Genomic DNA, 22,211 nt, shown 5'->3' with positions numbered 1-22,211 from the left:
AATCACTGCCCAGCGATGACACTTTGTTTTTTTATGTGAATGATGTTAGCCTCATCCTGCAACCTTCTTCTTTTTTAAAACTAATGTTAATGATTATACGGTACATTTGACAGCAGCGTTGTCTGCCATGTTTGATGACAAGCAGTTGTGTAAGTTAGTTGTCATGGTTACGCAGGGACCAGGTTGCTCAGTGGAAACACTTTAACAAGTTTAGCCCAGTGCTTAAGTTCCAGGCTAGAGTTCCTGGGCCAAAGTTCTTGGGCTTTTGGGCTTCAGTGGAAAGGGGGCTAATGAAAACCTAAGTGGTCCAGTAGAGGGCTTGGTTAGGGTTTGTGTTATTTAATAGCTTAGCTTATTTTACCTTTTCATGCATACATGCATTAACATTTATGAAAACAGACATATCTATCTATCTATCTATCTATCTATCTATGTTTCCTGTAGACAAACAATGTAGTATTGATCAATTCTGCAATAAATATATAATCAATCAAACTGTATCGTATCAGAGGTGGATGACTGGGCCATATCCAATTTTTTATATTGGCCCCATATATGGGTCTAGCCCTAATACATTATGCATTTTGTTTTACCTCTGATTCCTAAAATAGCTTTAGATTTTATTTATTAGATTTTATTTTTATTTCCTCTTATGTCCTCTGTTCTTATTTGATGAAACATAAGCACAAGAGCAAACACACCTCACTCATAACTAATCATACCAATATCTAAGACCATTATCTTATACTAATGAAAGGATTTCATTCGCCAGGAATTGATCAATGATGGCTTTCATAGACCAATTGTTCATTGTTATGAAGTGAAATGGGTGTGAAAGGATTATCAGACACTAAGCTTTTCATTTGTGTCTTATCAAAAATAAATGTAATTTATTTTTAATTGGATGAGGCAGAGAAAGTTGGATGTTTTAATTATAGATTATAGCTGTTGTTAGTTGTGTACACACTCCTATGACAGTCAGATTTATCTTTCTATTTGTTGAAGTAAAACTAGGCATGAAACATCAAGGTTAGAATCAAGTTCAAATCAGGTGAGTTTTGAAGAAACAGCCAAGCTTTTCTTAGAACAATGACAATCGTTTATCTTCAATTGGATGAGGCAGAGAATGGCTTTGTTTGAATTATAGATTGGATTTGTTTTTTTTAGATACATATCCCATAGTGCACACACACACACACACACACACACACACACACACTTTAATGATTCTATTTTATTATGTTGTTAAAGAGAAAGCAAAGAACCACTCCTATCTAACACCGCACCACCTGGTTCTATTGCAAAAGTAACTACTACTGACAAATATATAGGAATGTTAATTAATATGTTACTTAGAATTTAATACTCATGCCATCACATTGGAAATCTAAATAACAAACATTCAGAATATGCATGTAAACATGGCAGAAAACAAGCTTGAGATACTGTTAATTAACTACTGAGGTGGTCTAAATTATTCCACTATTTGCCAACAATTCAAAACACAATATAGCAAGCATATTGACTATTACCTCCAGTTTACTACGTCATGGCTAAGGATAGCAGTGATAAAAAAGTTACAAATTTTGTCTTGGAGGTGGAAGGTATGCAGCCTGGTAGTGTCCGTCCTGCAGGGAAAAGAAAAAGTATATGGACAAAACAACAAAGCATTAACTCTTGTGGTTTTGGAGAGCAAGTGCTGACCAATACAAATCCTCTATAAAGTCTAGATCATCCCTACATTCTGCATATTGATGACAATTAGCTCTCAGTATCCTCCTTTATGTTCTTACTTGAATAAATTATGAATAAAAACAGAGGCAGTCATCAGCAAACATGTATTCCTTATTGACTTTTTATTCGCTGCAGATTTGGATCTGTGCAGAGGACATCATGCCCTTACGTTAGAGCTCCACTACCAGCGGTGTGTCGCGTTGCCATCACCGTTGCGCCAGCGTGACGTCCCCCCTGCTCCACAGAGCACGTTGACTTTTGAATGGATTCACCAGAAAACAATCAATTCAACTTTATTTCAATGAAGGAGAACGTGTGCGTCAGCCATGGAGAATTGAACCTCGACGATTTTTTTCACTTTGACGCAGCCATCGGACGCAACGAAACCTGAACAACTTCCGCCTAAACCTGAATATGGAGCTTCCTCCATATTCCGCGAAAGTCTGGTAAACTTGCAAAATGCATAACTAAATAAAACATGACAAACCTTAGATAAAATACATATTTAATGTATTTATTTATTTGTTTCAATTCCACTTTTTTTTTTCTGTCCTGCCACCATGGTACATGATGGTATGCAGGACATTATGTCATCATGGTGGCGTCTGTCTTTCTGTCTGTGTGTAGATGTATTCTTGGGAGCACAGTAAGGCCCCGTGTCCACCAAAGACCTGTGAAAAAAGTGCTGCTGCTGTTCTTTCATTATTTCCAATGGAAAAGTTGCGCTTTCAGCGCCTACGACCCAAAACGGTTACCTCACCTCTTTTTAGCGCCTAGGGCCGTGAGCACTGGACCTGTTCTCAAGTTGAAACAATTGCAACTTTTCTGAAGTGCACCGCTCGTCAATGTCACTTCAGAGTTCTACCAACCAATGAGGATGAAGCAGGGGCGGGACCAAGAGCCGGCATCCTGCCGTTTTGTAGCTAATGTTAGCTAGGCTAACGTTTAGCATTGCAACAACACCCGGAGACGTCTTCTCATCTCCGCGCTCCAGCGCTCACCTGATGCAGCCGCAGCGCTCAGCCGCAGCGCTTCAAAACAGGTCGGAACAGTAACCCTAACTCTGGAACAATACATGAAAGGAACTTCATACTTACACCACATGCACCTTAAAGCATAGATTTGCATATTAATTACTTTTCTCGAAACTACTGTAACTCCTTAACACTTTAAGATATGTTGTGAGTTGTGAGTTCATATTAATATCACCTATGTGTTATGCGAAGGCAAGTATGTTGACGTAGAGATATTTGCTAATACCCATGTTTCCATCTCCTTCCCCGTCTTCCAGGTAGCGTTTATACCCGGGGTATGACATAAATCAAATTTAAAAATCAAAATAAAATATAAACCATGCAAATAAAGCAAATTATCACTTTTGGAGAGACCAGAGGACTGAAAACTGGACAGTTGTGCAGTGATAAAATACAATCAGTTGCCTACTAGCAAACATATTATGAGATATAATAATAACTGTAGTAAGCTATTGGAAATATCCTCATACTCTTACAGTTAATTAGGATAAAAAATTGCACAGAGACGGACGGTCCAGTTCCACCAAGTCTTTCATCAGCATAAGGTGGCTAGAAAGTGGGGCACTCTGGATGGTGGAGGATGGATATAAGAAAGTGATGGATATTAATAATTCAACATGGAGAGGCACTATAAAATTAAAATTTCACACCGAGATGAGCGAGTTAATTGGGGGTAATCATGACATCCACTTTCCTATATTAGCAACTGCAAAGGGTGTTGTGGTTAGGTAAGGAAGGCCAAGCCTAAGCCAGACTGCTGAACATGTGTACTCGACATGTCTTCATGTCGTTTCTACATCCACGGCAGCCAGAAAGAGGAAGGGAAAAGGAGAAGAGAGTGAGCTTTTGCCATTTCTTAAAGAGGCCGAGGCAGCCAGCGAGAGACGACATGCTGAACGAATGCAACAAATGAGGGAATCTCATTAATTTGAGCGCATGATGCAGTCGTTCATTGACAAACAGTAATCTAAATACTCATGGGGCGATGGATGTGTAGGTGGAGAGTAATATTTTATTTGTTTGAAGGCTTTACTTGCACTTTAGAGTTGTTGTTTTTTTACATTTTCCAAATTAAAGGTTGGTTGTTGATGTGTTAAAGTGCCTTTTTGAAAGAGAGTCACAGCTAGTCCACAGATATTTATGTTGCATGTTAAGTTTGTACAAAAGGCTACAATACTATTAGTACCAGGAGAAATTATTTCACTGTTTCACGTTTTGAAATGTTGTTAAACTTTATTGTTGAACTTCGAAATTTTGTAAAGTTGGTTACATTTGTGTGGGTTGAAGTGAGTGTTGACTACATTGAGTTAAGTTGGGTGTTTAAATTTTTAAAATGTACTGTCATCCAACTGACAACCCACCAGTTCAGTCAGAGACACTTACGTCAAAGGAGTTTGGACCATTTATAGCACAAATGGTTATACAGTTGCATTTGGCAGAAAAGGCTCTGCTCTCGAGGATGCTTCCCCAAATGAAAGCAGCATGCAAGAGTTTCTGCGGGGAGCGCAATAAACCCCCCAAGGCATAGTAGACAAATATAATTTAATGATATGAAAACCAACATAAAACCAGACATAATTCGGAGATAGCTTGCACAAGAATCCTGTGTACAGATGATAGCAGGAGGAGGTTGGGGTGGTGGAAGGAGTTTGCATCGACTTGGGTCAACAGCAGCAGTGGCATGAATGATCAGCTGATAGCGTGCACAACTTCAGTGTTCTGCCTGAACTAACGCGATGCTCCATTACACTGAAAACGTATAGATTTTTCTTTTTCAAATACATTTCTTTGTTCTACACATCTTTGTTATTGCTATTTACAATATACCATAATATAAGTAAACAATGTTTCTGTGAGATATGATGCAATGAACTTGAGAAGTAAGGTGTACACAAGTTTATATAGCATGATACATCTGCAGTACAAGATATCATAACTCAGGGCACAGAAAGAGACACGATGCATTCTAACCACCATGGGTCTCCCTCATGCTGTGCAAACAGGATGCACTGTACCTGTTAAAGGATAGGTTTGGCGATTCTGGACCTATATATAATTTGTCTCTTACATACCTGTAGTACTTGGACCCGCAGAGAACATTTACTCCAGAGTCAGCTGTCGGTTGAAACGGTGAGGCTCTGTTGCTAGGCATCTTGCTGCTAACAAGCAGTCCAAATGGGGTTTTTCAAAATATCTCCTTAAAAGCAAAGCTGTGAAAACAATATGGTGACCGACTGATGTATTTCTATCCACGGCCCGTAAAGCAGCAGCACCGCACCATTTCCACTCAGTGGATAGTCTTCTACCAAACTCTACTGTTTACAATCTGACATGACCATCCGCAAAACTACATCACTCCACCAGTAACGCACTTTCACCCCACAGCAGTCTGTGCTGTGGCAGAGAAAATAGCTCTGTGATTTCCTGATTAGTGAAACTGTGAGTAATGGCAGAATTGTGTCATGTTTACTCTCAGCTCCCCTGTGGAGCCTACAAATTGCTTTTTTGGAGATATTCTTACAAACCCCGTTTGGACTCTTTGTTAGCAGCAAGAGGCCTAGCTTTGCTGTTTCAACCGACTCAGGAATCAATATTGTCTGCAGGTCCAAGTACTACAGGTATGTAAGAGACAAATTATATATAGGTCCAAAATCGCCAAACTTATCCTTTAAGGGAGAAAGTCTGGCAAGTCAGGTCCCTCTTTCCATCTCAGCCTTTAACAGAAGGAGAGAAAGAGGGAGGGAGAGAAGGATCTTGAGATACAGGAGGGTCCTATTAAAGTGTCTTGTATTTTGAGGACCCTCCAGTGCTGGATAATCCTTCCGTCTCCCAGGAAGGAAGGATCCTCAAACACTGAAGGGTTCCTGGACAATGGTTCACAATGCTTCACTTGCTCTCTCCTTCCCTGCCTTTGTGTTATATTACAATATACCATAGCAAGCAAGTCTTGGTTTGTTTTCTTTTCAAAAACAAAATGCTTATTTAAACTTGAGCAGAATGGATGCATTGTTACTAATTTTAAGTGAAAAAAACAAGGACCAAGGTAAATGAAACATGACAAAAATGTGACACTGGACACTAACCACCAAGAAACCTAACAAAATTAAGTACATAACATCATCTCCCTAGATTTCATTGCAGTACAGCCGAACAGAATATCAAACTTATATTGATATTGCAATCTGAAAGAACACAATATCTTCATCACATAGGCAATACTATTCCAACTACAACTATTCTCTGCAGGAGCAAAATGTAAAAGGATTTCCTGTTGAGATAGTCGCCTCCCCTGAGGGGCGGCCTTTGAATCTGAATATGGCAACTGTCTACGGCTATGCTATTTATTCTGCAAACCCGCCTGAACACTCTGGAGGTGGTGCGCTTTTTTTCACTCAATTGGCCAGGTGATGAATGAAGAGGCAAGTTACATCCAGCATCTCCATGATGGCCTTATGGGCAGCACCTTGTGAGACATATAATTTTTCTGAAAGAGTTTTGGTTTGCAAGGTATCATAAAAATGTAATCACCTTCTTCAGTAGTGGAATGTTATCAGAACCTCATGGGTATGTTTACCAGAGAGTCCCTGCTGATGGAGCCTCTGGCAGAAGAACTCAAATTAGGGACTGGAGACACACAGGTGACGCCTGAAAGTCCATAAGTGGCCATTCAATCCCTGAATACAGGATAGGTGTGACTGCTGGTAGATTAAGGGTGCAATCACACCTACAGTTCCTTGACTTTGGGCCGAACCATAGTTGAAAAGTTTACTTTGTAACATTATTGTATTTGGTTCAGCCAAAATGGAAGCAAACCAGGGCTTGTAACCAAAAGTCACATGGAGTCACAAGTAGCTCCTTTATTGGACAGAGTTTTGGTGACCTGTCATCCTCCGAGATTAAAGATTTTGGCAGCGGGGGAGTCAAAACAAATCCGAAACTTTAACTATGTGCTTGTCTGTGCTCTTTGCCATAATTGACAATCTCTGGTCTTCATACCACGTAAGAACACATGAATAAAAAGTTGAATGGGCGTCAGTCCAGGCTGCGGTTTGCCCTCTGTTTGTTAGGCTAGGCTTTCCAAGCATGAGGAACTGTTGGCTATCAGATATCAATATCCATCCTTATCCCCATGAAACCATATGGATCAACGGTCCAACAACGAACAACATACTCATAAAAATATATGTTTCGGGGTGGTTTCCTGTAGTTGGTACGATCATGTTATGACTTGTAACAAACCGCATCACAGTCCCACTTTTTCAGGCAGTCTTGGTGTGGTTATTTGATGCCACCTGAGTTTGAATGGCATTGTTCTCACCTGTCCAAACGAACCGAACTAAAGGAGTTCGATTGAACCGGTCCAAATATGCTTGGCACCCTATGCTTGCATTTCTGTGGAATTTTAGTGTGGAAACCTAAAAGTAAATGTTGAGCATGTTTCAGTAATGTTTCATGTTACAGCAATAACAGTATTATTATTATTATTATTATTACTGGGGTATTTCTTGGAGCAGGATTATCCAGGTAGCCAAATAAATGAGAAAGCAGATTCTATGTAACTCTTGATATTTTGAATAATTTGTCAAATATAGATATTGATTCTTATGGATGTCTTGTGTAGCCATTCCAACCAATGATCTCTTGAGAAGTTATTTTATCTTTTAACTTTGTAACCTTGCTTCTTATTGACAAAAGAATTTAGCTAATGTTACCTACCATTACATAAATTGATTCGCTTTCTCCCCTTCTTCTTCTCATGAAGAAACTGGTAGCATTGTAGTGCTTTTCAAGCTTGCCACTAGGTGGAACTTCTATGTTGATTTGTCTGTAAGGAGGAACTTTTTGGGGGACAATGGCCATAGACTTCCATTCATTTTGGATGCTCATTCACTTTCATTCATTTAATCTGTGACAGTTACCTCTACCGCTACTCTATAGAAATTTAGCATATTTCAGGTCCAAATCTTCAAAATAGACAGAGTGTTGTGTGTCTAGAGCTTGAGACCGGTTGTTGCCATTGTTGTTGGTTGCTTGGCTATCATGTCTGTCATATGTTGTGTCATTGGTTGTAATAACTGTGTGGTAATGGAGGGGCATAAATTTCATTTCCCCACTTATAAAGAGAGACGTGACCGTTGCCTAGCGGCTGTTAGGAAAGATCAGTGGCTACCCAGTAAAACTTCATCGTTGCAGCAAGCATTTTGTCTCAGGTAAGAGTGTCTCAGATAAGCTCTAAAGCACACTAATACTAGGTGACAACCACTGAGGCCTGACTACATTGGTAGTAGGGATAATTTTTATAGTAGCCTTACCTAAACAGGAATCTCGAAACATGCAGCTTTTCCAGTTTAAAATGTAACTTTTTATAACAAAACAAGGAGCAAATGATACCTTTTGCATGACATTCTAGGCATGATTAATGGATGATTTCCTCAGTCAACTATAAATAGTGCTCTGATTAACATATCAGTCTGGTTGGCTGAGCTACTTGCTTTTATACTTAGAAACATAGAAAAGTGGAGCAGAGCTGACAATGAGCTCCCTAAGAGTAGTGTAAGTTCAACATGAAAATAGGTCTGAATGAAATAATATATCCCCCCCCCCCCCCCTCTCTCTCTCTCTCTCTCTCTCTCTCTCTCTCTCTCTCTCTCTCTCTCTCTCTCTCTCTCTCTCTCATCTGCTTTCTTGTTGTCTGCTTTCTTGTTTGTTTACTTCTTTCTTTCTTTCTTTCTTTCCAAAAGGAATTAGTCTTTTGACACTAGCGCCATCTGTCAGGGTTGACAAGTGTGTATGTCCTTTGTGATATGGCACTTGGTTTGTCTGTGTGTCTGTGTGTGTGTGTGTGTGTGTGTGTGAAAAAGCAAGAAAGCGTTTGTTAGTGGTTTTTGAGACTAAAATCATGTGCAGGCAAAAAAGCAGGTTGCCTTGGATCTTTTTGATTTATGTCGTTTTATGTGATGTTGTCATCAACTTAGCCTAGATGCTGGGAATCATTGGAAATTGTGAATGTACAGTTGATAAACTTGGGTTTGATACTTTAAAGGGGGGGGGTTATCCTAGGATGTGGCAATTCCTAGAATTTATGGTGATTTTGGTACTTGGAGGTGTGAAAAACAGTAAAAAAAAAAAGGAATCATATTACTATGCCATTTCAGAGTCACCAACTATAAAACACGCCCCCTTGTACAAGCCAGTCAGATTTTGCTCCAGTGTCTATGTAGACACTGGACTGTCTGAAATCGACCAATCAGCGCTAAGAGGAGGGCGGGTCTTCCAGAATGGCCAGCCAATCAGAGCAGTAGCTCATTAGCATAAGAAGCTGCTTATGGAAAACGACCTATTTTCTTGTAGGTGGGAAACAAACACTGGGAAGTGAATAGCTAAAGCTATAACTACATGCTATAACTATACCCCTCCTTTAAGCTGTTATATTGGACAGCTTCACAGACAAAACAGGCAAGCTTGAAACTAGCACTAAGCTAGTACTAAGCAGCCAAATCCACTTAGTACAATTGAAAAGAGGGGAGCGCATAACAATAACAATACCAAGAACTTTGAATCTGATACTCAGAATATTTGATGTTCAAAGTCAAAGTTGAGGGAAAGATCAAAGAAGTCATGAATGACTGCACATACTTCTCGTTAGCACTGGGTGAGAGTACAGGTGTGATGGATGTTAGCCAGCTTCTCATCTACACAAGAGCCATTGACGGCTCTATTGAAGTGCATGAGGAGCTGTTGAAATTGGTGCCTTTGCATGGCACTGCAAAGGGCGAGGATGTTTTCAACGCACTTAAAAGTGTTGTAAGCGAGCATGGGGGCTTTGATAAGCTTTCTGCTGTCCTGATGGCACACAGGAAGACGGCACTGGATTCACTGTGTTCCTCCAACAGATACTGCACTGCAATAAGTATACCATGAGTTAATTGGTGGTATGGGTGTGGGTGTGGGAATTTTAGAATACTGTTTTGACCTCGCAGCCTCTGTGCTAAGATTCTTTGCTTGAGCCATGTTGTGGATTTGGTAACCAAGGTTACCAGTCTCATCTGAGTGGGAAACAGGTCACGCAAAGTTTGTGGCTTTTCTGGAAGAGGTGAAAGCTGCTTATAGTGATTTTTCAGAGGCATACAGAGATCAGATGGAAGTGCCTGGAGAGGTTTATTGCACTACACACCAAAATCCCTGTGTTCGTGGAAGTGGGGCATCCTGATGGCTCAGTTAGGGCTTTGATTCTCAACCTTTTTCATATCAAGGACCCCTAATTTAGTACACATTAGAGCCACGGACCCTCATTTGATGAGATTTTGTCTCAAACCCAAATCTGAAAATATTTTTTTGTTAGATATGATTCTGTCCAGAATTCCATGAGATAACAGTTATCAAAACAGTCATTCTTCTACATGCTCTTGTTGTGTTAACTTCTTGTAAATGAAATAATGGTGACGTTGAACAATTCATCAATTTGCTCTGGACCCCCTGAAACTCCCTCAAGGACCCCTCATGGTCCCCGGACCCCACGTTGAGAACCACTGGTCTAGGGCACATACCATGTAGGCCTAATCGTGACATCCTGGTTTGGAATCAGGACCAGGACCTTTGTCCCATGTCATCCGCATATCTCTCCTGTCACTCTTTACTGTAAACTATCATCTTTAAAAAAGATGTGATATAACCTCGCATCTTAATCCCCTAAATCTACGGGTGCAAGAAAGAGGCCAAACTCACTTTTCATCCAACCACCTTAATTTATCTGTGAAGGGATGCACAAACATGTCCTCAAATGTGAGAACCGACATAGAAACACTGCAGCAGCCATTGCTAATATGCATGAGATAATATATATGCATGTATATTCAATGTCATAAACCTTGTAATGAGTGGGCATGTGGAAGTGCACCACTAAAATGAATATTCAGTGTTGTACTTACTGGTAGTGTTTACTTTTTAACATACGGGAATTCTTGAATTAAGTAGTATGGCCCTGTAAAATGACACAGCATTAGCCCATTTCCAACATTTTTCATTTTTTATCTCTACAAAATGCATATCCTCACCTAGGTTCAGCATTAGGCCTCTATGCATTTAAATCGAAATCACTGTGGCCAATTGTGGTCTCACTTCATAAGACTCATAAGTGTGCAGTGGAGCCAAGCTCAATTTGAATTTGAACTATTTGCACACAATTACAGTCTGAGAAGCCAGACAGGCGAAGGCAGAGTGGAGGAAATCATCATGAACTCATGAAGTGCTTGAGAGAGTTAAACCAGAGTTTGGGGGTCTCTTGTGTAGACCAGTGGTTCTCAAAGTGGGGTTCAGGGACTGCCCAGGGGTCCTTGGAGGGGGGGGGGGGGGGGTCCAGTGTCTCCCCCCAGCAAAATAAGGAATAGTTTAATGTCACTATAATTCACTAGAACTTCTCCCAATTAGAGAATGTATAAGAATGACTATTCGAGGGATGGGGACGATATATATTGAAATCCAATATATCGCAATACAATAGGGCAGAAAGAGGCCAGCAGTAGGGCAGTTTTCCTGAAGCCAATATTTAGTAATGGCCTTTTTACTTGCTACCAGCAAGATCTTTAGGAGGTAGGTATCATCTTTACTTGACCCGTCAGGGATATGTCCAAGATAGAGGGATGTGAATGTTGATACTAAAACCCAGGGTTTTTGAGATGATTGTTGCTACTTTCTTCCAAAAAGTCTGAATAGAGGGACAGGACCAGAAAACATGAGCATGATCAACCATGATTTCTCCACATTCCCTCCAGCAGCACAGCTGAGTGCCAGTTTGTTTAGACTTCTGTTTAGGAGTGATAAAAAAGCGAATCAAGTTTTTCCAACAGAAGTCTCTCCAGGTCCGGGAGTTGGTGGAGGACGACTGTGCTTCCCAGGCATTCAGCCACATGTCTTCAGTTATTTCAATGTCCAGCTCTTTTTCCCATCGTTGTTTCACATAGTCTGTAGTGTCCTTATTCAGTGATGTGATGCCATTGTATAACTTGCTTATAAGACCTTTATTGCTTCCTGAGTTATAAGCATCAATGAATATATGAATAACAATTGGTGGCTCTCTTGGATTAGAACCTTTTACCTTTTTACAAAAATAATCACGAAGCTGTAAATGCCTGTAAAAGTCCTGCCCACCCAACCCATATGTCTGACATAGATTATCAAAACTATTAAGCTCCCATTTTTTAACAATCTTGCATATGGAAGTGATACCAGAATAGACCCATTGTCTATATCTGCGATCTTGCGATGCTGGTATAAAGTCAGGGTCATATGCCGGCCATCTAAGCAGTTTAACCTCTCTTTGGAGTTGGAAACATTTAACCACTTCCACCCATACTTTCAGTGAGAAATTCACCCATTGACTCGCCGTCTGTAATATTTCCTTCTCCCTGTCAAGCAATGACCGTATTGGTGTATCTATTAAAGATAACTCCATAGTCTTCCATTTGGCTACATAAGATGGGTTGCACCAGTATACAAGAGGTCTCAACTGAGCTGATAAATAATAATCCCTTAAAGATGGGAGGGCCATGCCCCCCCCCTCTCCTCCGGCAGCCGAAGGGTAGATAATTTCACCCTTGGTCTCTTTTTATCCCAAATGATTCGTGAAATATGCTTATTCCATTCTCTAAATTGTTTCTGTGGGATTTCTACTGGAAGTGATAGGAAAAGATATAATAATCTGGGAAGAATATTCATTTTAACTGATCTGATTCTGCTGCCAAAGTCGAGAGGGAGCAAGCCCCACCCATTGAGGTCATCATATATTTTTTTGTTAATGCAATTGTAGTTAATATCAAATAACTGTGACAGATCTTTGGGCAAACTTACTCCCAGGTACTTGATGTGGGATGAGTGCCAATTGAAATTATACTTTGCAGTGAATTATTGCGTAGGAGTGTAATTAAATGTCATAACCTGGGTTTTGTGTATGTTAAGGACATACCCTGAATATACCCCATATGTTTCCAGCATTTGCATTAGTAGAGGCAGGCCTGAACCTGGGTCCATGATTGTGACCAGTACATCATCTGCGTACAAACTTACTTTATACTCCACTCCTCCTAAGCTCCATGTTATTCTGCTGCAGTAATTACAAATGAGACGGCTTGACCATCACAATTTCACAAACTCTCCATCAAAATTATATTACTTGCACTTTGTAATGACATTTTTAAATACATTCTAGCAAGCCGGTGACATCGCTAGAAAAATTTGTCAGACTTTGTTGTCATTGAACTTTTATTTGTCACATTGTATCGTGGTTGTATTGAATCGTGAACCCCATATCGCGTATCAAATTGTATTGTGAAATAAGCATTATATTGTCCATCCCCATCCCTAGACTATTCTACTCATAGGTTTCACTCTCAGCACTATTATCTCCCCATGTACAGTGGAGACAGTTCTACAATTCAATACTAAACCAACAACAATCCCATATGGGTCTCTGAAACTAAATCTTATCAAATGGGAGTGTATTTGGGATCTCTGGTGTAATGTGGGTCTATGTGGAGGTTTGAGAAGCCCTGGTACTGAAGACCTGTTGCTCTTCATCACTATCTAGTCCTGTGTGCACGTGTGTGTGCATGTGTGTGTGTGATTCTCTTCCTCCGATTCTGAGAACGGCAGTCGTGTTCGTCCGTTATGTTACGTCCATAGTTACCGTAGCAACTGAGCTTTATAGCTCCATATTAAACTACACTTTTTTTCTCTGATGTGTGCGTGTGTGTGTTTCTGCGGAAATATACTGTACATGTCACTGTGTTTGTTCATGCAGTTATTGTGTGTGTAAATGCATTTTATTGCAGTTACCTTTGATGAGTGAGTGTGGGTTAGGATTTGACCATTAAGGGTTTTTCTAGGCCAGTATTGATATTTTTTGGGTTGGAAGCTGCCAATTTGAAGTTGCTGATATTTTGTGCCTATATTCAGTATCTTTAAATTTGACCATTTTGATGCCAAAAATGTAAAATTATTCAATGGATGGTATTCGTGTAATTCTTTTGCTTTTAGATTGATATTTGTTATTCCTTTTTTTGTTGTATTCATACATAACAGAACATCATATAATTAACAGAAGGAAAATACAAATAAATGAAAAGAAAGAAAGAAAGAAAGAAAGAAAATAAATAAATATAGGCCTATACATCAAATGTACAGGAGTTCAACACAAGGGTTTCAATATAGAGTTGTAGTGTCCCATGGTGTAAATCCTGTTTCAGAGGCTTTTCCATGAACTAATAAAATTCTTAGGGAAGCACAATACTTATATTTTTGGGCATGAAATTGGTCAAATTTGGAGATGGAGGGATGGGATCAGGCAGATCGAGATATGGGAAATATGAAAGCGAAAGAGAAAGGAGGAGGATGCAGCGATGGGGGTGGAAGAAAAACATCCATAACATACAGTTTCCATCCCAGATCTAATTTGGGATAGAACTGTATTATTTGGTTCATTATTCCTTCAGAGGTGCTCAGATCTCTCAGCAGTCAAGCCTCACGCTATCAGCCAAACCCTGCTTTCAGTGTAACATCATCTCAGGGTCGAGCTCTGCATGTGAACAATTGCATCTGCTGGTTGAATACAAATGAAGGATTGTTGGAACTTGGAATAAGCCTGTGTGTGTGTGTGTGTGTGTGTGTGTGTGTGTGTGTGTGTGAGAGAGAGGGATAGAGCTGGGTGCCATGGGATTTCATAATTTCACAGTTGTCGAAGTCACAAGTAGTTGGCAGCTAGCCCACATGTGCGTGCGCACACACACACACACACACACACACTACAGAAACACACAGATCTATGCGGCATTAAGAAACTCAGAATAATCCACTAGACAAGTACAGTAAGCAGTAAGAACTACTATTTATATTTAATCCGGAGATGTGCGATCATAGAAGTCAATACAAATACATGTTGATGTCCTGTTGCTCAGAGTTAGAAATCTGTTTGAAATTAATATCAGCGTATTAGAGACATCACCACTCAAGATGCAAGACGTATGATTTATTACACAAGTCTGCTGGTACATTAACTGAATGAATACAGAATGAATGAATGAGTAAACAAATGAATACAGTCTTTGGTAATGGCCTCATCACCAATGGGAGGGAGCTGCTTTCACACTCTGAAATGCTGATATTTATATTTTTGGATTGAAGTTGCCAGTAGCCAGTATTATGTGTCGATATTCAATAAAAAAGGTGGATAATCTGAGTTTAGGTGAGTTTACTCTACACTACCCTGATTCTTAGTATATGTGTGTCTGTGTGTGTGTGTGTTATTGTTGCAGATGCCGTTCCTATGAGGACTGCTGTGGGACTCGCTGCTGTGTGAGAGCCCTGTCCATCCAGAGACTATGGTACTTCTGGTAAGTTATAATTTCTACTGTTGTCTACTGTTGTTGGAGAGTGCACCAAAATATCCAACTGAAGCAGATGTGCTGTTATTTGGTTGAAATTCTACTGCAGCACAGTAGAAGTAAAATTATTGCTGTAAATATCTACTGAGGTAAAAGTAAATATTAGCTCACTGAAAAAGTAAAAGGTGTTGAGTTACTTTAAAAAAACATTGTTACAAAACAGACACTGTTACATAGTACAAAATGATCTTTCCCATACAATATACAGAGTTCAAATTATGATAAATTTTATAGACTGTTTATCAAATAATCTGAAATTCCTGTCATTATTCAATCTGTGATTGATTTTATATTATATTAAACTATTGTGCTACTAAACTGTTATTCGATAACGTTACTACATTGATGTTTCCTTTTGACCTTTGCTATTAACTATCCAACTAGCTAGCAAGGCTAGCGAACTAGCTAGCAACAACCAGGCTAACACAAACCAAACTACTGTAGCTGGATGGACGTTAACTAAGCCACTATCATGGATATATTTGAGTATTGAATGTTACAGTTAGTCAACTTAATACTTCCTTCTTAAGCTTTAGCAGGTTTAATGCAGGTATGATTATCCAGTTCCTGATGCAACAGGCCCTTTTCACAAACATGGCTGCCGTACTTCCGCAGGGTATAGATCGGTTCTCACCATTGCCAGCAATGTTAAAAAGCCAATTTTCTGTCGCCCATAACTCTGTCTGTGATCACTTATTTTGTGTTTCAACATAATGTATAACACAATACAGGTGTTGTTATTGACATATCTTTCTGTTTCTGTTGTCAGACGACTGCAACACTATAAAAAAAGTGATTTGATCGAGGGTCACAAAATGCTAACAGTACAGAAATTAGAGTTAGCCAGTTAGCATTTTGTGACCCTTGATCACAGTTACTTATGCAATCGTCCGACAACAGAAACAGAAAGATATGTCAGTGACCACACCTGTATTGTGTTTTTCATTATGTTGTGAAAAGGGCCTATGCTAATGAAGACCCTAAAAATACTTTAAAATTTAAAATGTTGTGAAGTAAAATACTTCAGTCGAAACATACTTCAGTAAGACTAAAATTAAAACACGACAAAAAAATATCAAAAAATTCAAGTGCACAAAAAAATCTCCCCAAAGAAGAACAGAAAATAGAAACAAACAAGGCATTCAGTTAAATGGTACACGGTGCCATGTGACCGCCCCGAGGCTCTGAATGTTTTTAATGGACAACTCAAATTTCATCTCTAGAGGGGTAAGAGGGGGCTTTCCAAACATCATAGAGGCCAACACTACTAGATTTGATCCACTACACTGTCCCCATCCATCCTTGAAAAAACTAGAAATCATAGTTCAACAAGTCATTCATCAATATCTTCCATTCTCCACCTCCCATTCATTCTCCATTATCTTGCTGGAGGGAATTTCACCCTCTCGTCCCTCTTTTTGCCCTCCTACTCTGATTTTTTTCCCATCCCGCTGTTTTTCTCTTCTTCCCCCTCCTTTCCTCTACTCAACCTGGTCAGGTCCTCCCTTACATCCTTCCATTCCCACTTCTGTTCCCTTAGCAGATCACCACAGTCTCTTTCTGTTAGGGTTCCACTGAATCTATTGGTTTTCTGTCCCCTACTTCCCAAAGGTCATGGGGTCTCCGAGATTAACATTCACATCTACATGAATACCTTTTGTGGGAACATCAAACCTGCTGTGCTCTTAACACACCCATCTAGAATTAGACTGATTAGTTTCTTGATCTATGGCGCCGATATTGCTGATGGATTGGAGAAATCATATTTGTTTCATTTGGTTTCATTGATTAGCTGGATGGCTGTCTAGCATCTCTACTGCTAGCTGGTGACTTGTGATTGGCTGAACAATGAGGGGTGGAACTGCAGCCTCAGAGTCGAGCATTGGGGCAAAAAAACAAAAACAAAAAACAGACAAGCCTAATATTTTACCTTATGAGACAGGAAGAACTGAAGAGGAGCCATCACTCAGTGGACTGGACCTTTAGAAATGGATTAATTTATTTAATCATTCACAGATTACAAGACATTATTAAAAAAAAGCATTGATAGTACAAATGTGCAGGGAAGACCAAGGAAATCCCAGTCTGTTTTGTGGTTTGCAGCCAGCTTCCGATAAATCAGAAAACACAAAATAACAATGAAACAGCCTTTAGGGGGGAATTGGGTGTCTAGAAACTCAAAATGGTGGAAAATCCAATATGTTGTATAATGATCCTACGGACAAATTTGTAGAGCATGGATAGCTGGATATGTACAGCAAACTTAATGTCAGTAGAAGTTGAGATGCAGGAGATATGAAAGGTTAGCAATATTTTTAATTTTGGCCTGTAATTGTAGTATAATTCAGAAAATACCAGAACACGATGTGTGCGATGTGTCATTCACATATGTTTCATCAAAATCAGAACAATGGTGTCTGAGTCTGGTGATGTCACGTGTGATGGATGAAAGAACGAACGGACGCCGACAACCAATCCATACCCCCCCCCCCCCCCCCCCCACACACACACACACACACACACAAACCCGCATCCCCCACCGCCAAAAACTGCCACAGTTTGCAATCCAGTGTCTCAAACCAAGCCTGCTCTCATACCCAGGAGCATATGCCCGTTGTAGAATCCTAAATGATGCATGAAATTGCCCCTCCATCAACAATTAATCCACACTAGCAAAGCAATTAGCCCTTAACAACCACTGGAGTTATGAGGGAAGGGGGTCGGGTAAATTTCCTTCATCACCCCACTCTTGTTATTTTGCCGTCTTTGTGTTTTGCATTTGTACCTCTCGTTTGTGTACGACTCTACTCTGATTGCTTTCATCCGCACTCTTACACTCTCTCTTTGTGTCTCTCCGCCTTGTTTTCCACCTCTCCCATTCTTGCTGTTTTCCACTCTCGCTTTTTCTTACTCTCACTGATGCTCGCTCTCTCTTTCTGTTTTTTGTTTGTCTCTCTCTCATTCTTGCTCTCTTTCTCTTTCTGTCATTCTCTTTCTCTTGCTCTCTCTACCTCTGTGAAAGAGAGAGCGATGCTTCACCATGGAAACCAGTTTCATGAGCTCTCAGCTTTTGACTGGAGTAGGTGCTTTGATGAGCTGCTGGTGTGTGTGTGTGTGTGTGTGTGTGTGTGTGTGTGTGTTGGTGTTTCCACTAGCAGTTTGCTTACTTCATTTGCTTTATTGCTAAATCTCTCTGAACAATTAAAAGTAAATGACTTCACAGCATTTCTATTGCATGTTTTCAGTTAATACACCAAACATGGATAATACATAAAATGAAATTAGATGAAACTTTAATGAGCCCTGTGGGGAAACTGAATCACTGCAGCAGCAAAAAATAGAACAGAGATAATAATATAGCAAACCCGGGGGTATTAAACATAATGCAACCGACAGTTCAGATGTTTCAAGAAAATGCTATGTGGAAATGTATGAATGAAAAAAAATATGAGTTACACAGTTTGCAAAATAATAGCAGAAGAACATACTGACAAAGAAAAAAATAAATGAAATGTCCAAATAAATAAATATATCCAATATGAAATAAGTGAGACAATTATTGTTCTCCAGGTACTATAATCAATTATGGTTATGTTTCTACAGTTCCCATATAACTGACATAGTTACACTGGATGTATGTATAATACAGCCTGCCTCACAGGCTAAAATATGACATATTATTTTATTATTATTAAACCTTTATTTAACCAGGTGAGTCCCATTGAGATTACAAGATCTCTTTTTCGCGGGAGCCCTGGCCAAGATAGCAGCAATACAGAATTTCAAACAACATACAAGCAAACATTAAAAGCACATAAAACAAAACATACAGTAGTAACTCACAGAGTCATATGCCTAAAAGACAGACAGGAGGAAACGGGTCTAGCTAAGGAAGCAATTACAAATTCCAATTGAATTTGCCTCCAAACCCTTAACTACATTTTTGAATGCCCTAATCGGGATCAGCTCATCTAGCTGCAAATCTGTCTGCAAGTGGTTCCAGGCTGAAATATGAAATATATATATATATATACATATATATATATATATATGTATATATATATATGTATGTGTATATATATGAAATATAGGGCAAGTGTTTGCAAGCACTTATATCAAAATAATATTATTATCAATATCCAAACAAGATATTGTTTTAGTGGAACTTGCACTAGAACCAAAACTAGGACCAAAACACATACAGACATGGAAACAATTATCCCCATCAAACATTGCTACAAATCAACCTGAACACTCTTAAAAACTCATGATATCAATTATAAAGAGGCAAGGGAAATACATTCTTAAATATCAAAACAATTGAAAATAAAATGTTAATGAAAAAAGACTGAAACCCACCAAGAACTTTTCTCCTTTTTTCATCTCACTCTTCATACTTTCTCATTAAGAAATACACACAAAGACCCCTTTGTTACTTCAGGTCAGCAAGCTAATGCTAATTAGATAGCTTGCCAGTCGTTATCAAACTTTGTGTTGCATAGCAACAAGAATGATAGTGTTCATTGCGGCCTTTGACGTCTTCCTCTCTCTGATACTAGCGATGCTCACAGCAGGGCTTTGTGTTTGAGCAGGAGGAAAAAGAGCTTCTTTAATCACGGCCTTTGCAAGGCAGTTGCTGAAGCATAAAGAAAGCATATTGCATGACGATACATTGCATTACATATAGATTAGTTAGTACATCCTTCAACATCCCCTTTAGTTGCCACTACCTTGTTGACAATGTGGAAGATCTGCTTGATTGTCAGTTTGTGGAACTCAAGCTGTGGTGTAACATGCTTGTAAGTGTTGTGGCCCACATCTATAAAGATCAAACTAAACTGAATAGAAGATGATTTTGGAGGCCCACAGAATTCTTGTTTCATTCTCTATGGAGTAGTTCCAGATTTTACATCTTGAGGGCATCATAGGTTCAGGTTTTAGTTCTCTTGTTTAGGCTTTGGAAGAGAGTTGTTCCCATTATAATATACAGTACATGAATGCAGTGTCCTGACAAAAGAATTTGCTCCGAAATGCATAGGCCAATAAAAATGATTTACAGGATCAAGTTGGCATCCTGAACTTTTTTCCCCATTGCTATTAGATTTATTACTGGAGTGTTCTAAAGCTTACAAATAATTATGATTTGTTAATTTGAGTTGTGTTACCTCAGCAAAAACACAAAAATAAAAACAAATATCTGAGCACATAAGTATGGACAGTTCAGTTTTAGAGGCCTAACTGACTAACCACTACCCAAGACTTCTTTCAGTTCTTCTTCTTTTCAGTTCAAAAGTGTCAAAGTGTCAATGTATAACCAAACTGTCAAATAACCAGCAAGCATCTAACCAATTACCATCTCTACAGTCCTGTCATAATAAACCATAGTGTGTCCACTATTTTGTGGATTTTGTCTCTCTCCCTGCAATGTATTCATGATGCTGTAAAAACAAAGTATAGAAAAGAGATGATTTTCCCCAGTGTCAGCATATTGCATGGAAGCTGGAATTGATACCCACTTCTGCTGATGAAAATACTTCCTTGGCGTTGTTGCTGCTGAACCATTCCTGTGTCAACCATGTAGTACTTGCTCCTGGGTTTACTTTCTGTGCTTCTGAGGAAAAAAACTGGGCCTCAGCTCCAAAAAAGGCAAAATCAGCACATCTTGGAACTAAGTGCTAAGTATTACTCAATCAGTACTCCCTCCTTACTTGCTGGAGAACATCCACCAGCATCGCAGCTCTGCTGATTTCAGCTATTTCTCTCTTTTTTTTTTTTTTTGCTGCAGTTACACTTGTCCTTTCAGTGCAACTCTCATCTGATCAAGCCAGAACGCATTAACTATAGGGTTAATAGAGGTTAGAGAAGTGGGCTTGTGACTGGTTAGGGAAAGTGAATGAGTAAATAAGGGTGAGAAGACACTTTAAAATGTCACTCTTCAAGTTTGCATTCTCTAAATTCATTTAACTTCAATTCAATCTGCTTTATTAGCATAGCAGGGCAGAAACCCATATTGCCAAAGTAATGTAGTATCAACTGAGGTAATATTGTAAACACTGACAGATGAATAGTGTTTAAACAAAAATCATCAAATCAATCAAAATTCAATTTCAATGTTAATAATATAAAAAAAGGCACATTCCATAACAATTCAAACTGTTTCATTCAATTAATTATCACTGTATATAGATATGTAGGATGAAATGTGGGCTATACTGTGTGTGTATATATGTATATCTATCTATCTATTTATATATATATATATATATATATATATATGGATAGTGTGTATATACACACACACACACATTTTTGTTCTGCAACATATACATTTCTCACATATCAGGTGACATTTAGCGAGAAAGATTACTGCTTCATTTACAGTATTTAAGTTTTATGTAGTAGCTGAAGGTTATTTTTCTAGCTGGATGTCTTTCTGCTGATGTTTGGTAGGTACAAGTCTCTTTTTCTGTCAGTACCTGGTATGTTGGAGTCTTCTGGGCAATGTTGGGCAGGTACGCCTGTCTTTCTGGCGATGCTGGGTTGGTCAAGTCTCTGATGTCCTTGTGTTTTTTTACACAACGTGACTCTCTCTGTCTGCCTCAGGTTGCTGCTGATGATGGGAGTGTTGTTCTGCTGCGGAGCCGGCTTCTTCATCCGCAGAAGGATGTATCCCTCCCCTCTGAGCGATGAGCCGGCCTTCAACGTCTCCTTCACCAGGCAGCCCGTCACCACGCCAGGTAGCACCAACCTCCATGGATTATAGAGCAGGAGTTCTCAGTTCACTTTAGGCCCCATGGACCCCCATTTGATAAGATTTTATTCCAGGGAAACCATCTGAGAAGGTTTTTGTTGTTGCTGATTTAATATTGAATTGAACAAGGTAAGTTACAAAGTTACTCTTCATCAAAAGTAACTCATTAGAGTACTTTTGCGTATACTTGCAGAGAAATTTAGTAATGATACAACATCTCAGTCATCTGACGTTCATTGATCTCAAACATCAATGAAG

General features: G+C 39.3%; 1 protein-coding gene across 1 annotated transcript in view; it reads left to right on the top strand.

Moving 5' to 3' along the window:
* vopp1b (VOPP1 WW domain binding protein b) overlaps window positions 1–22,211 on the top strand; it is a 39,971-nt gene that overhangs the window by 11,922 nt on the left and 5,838 nt on the right. Inside the window, exons 2-3 of the mRNA XM_078291488.1 lie at window positions 15,074–15,151; window positions 21,806–21,939. Coding sequence (XP_078147614.1) covers window positions 15,074–15,151; window positions 21,806–21,939 — 212 coding nt within the window. The remainder of the gene's footprint in view (window positions 1–15,073; window positions 15,152–21,805; window positions 21,940–22,211) is intronic.

Source organism: Centroberyx gerrardi, chromosome 22 (assembly GCF_048128805.1).
Source record: "Centroberyx gerrardi isolate f3 chromosome 22, fCenGer3.hap1.cur.20231027, whole genome shotgun sequence".
Classification (NCBI taxonomy): Eukaryota; Metazoa; Chordata; class Actinopteri; order Beryciformes; family Berycidae; genus Centroberyx; species Centroberyx gerrardi.
This window is presented reverse-complemented; position numbering and strand designations above follow the sequence as displayed.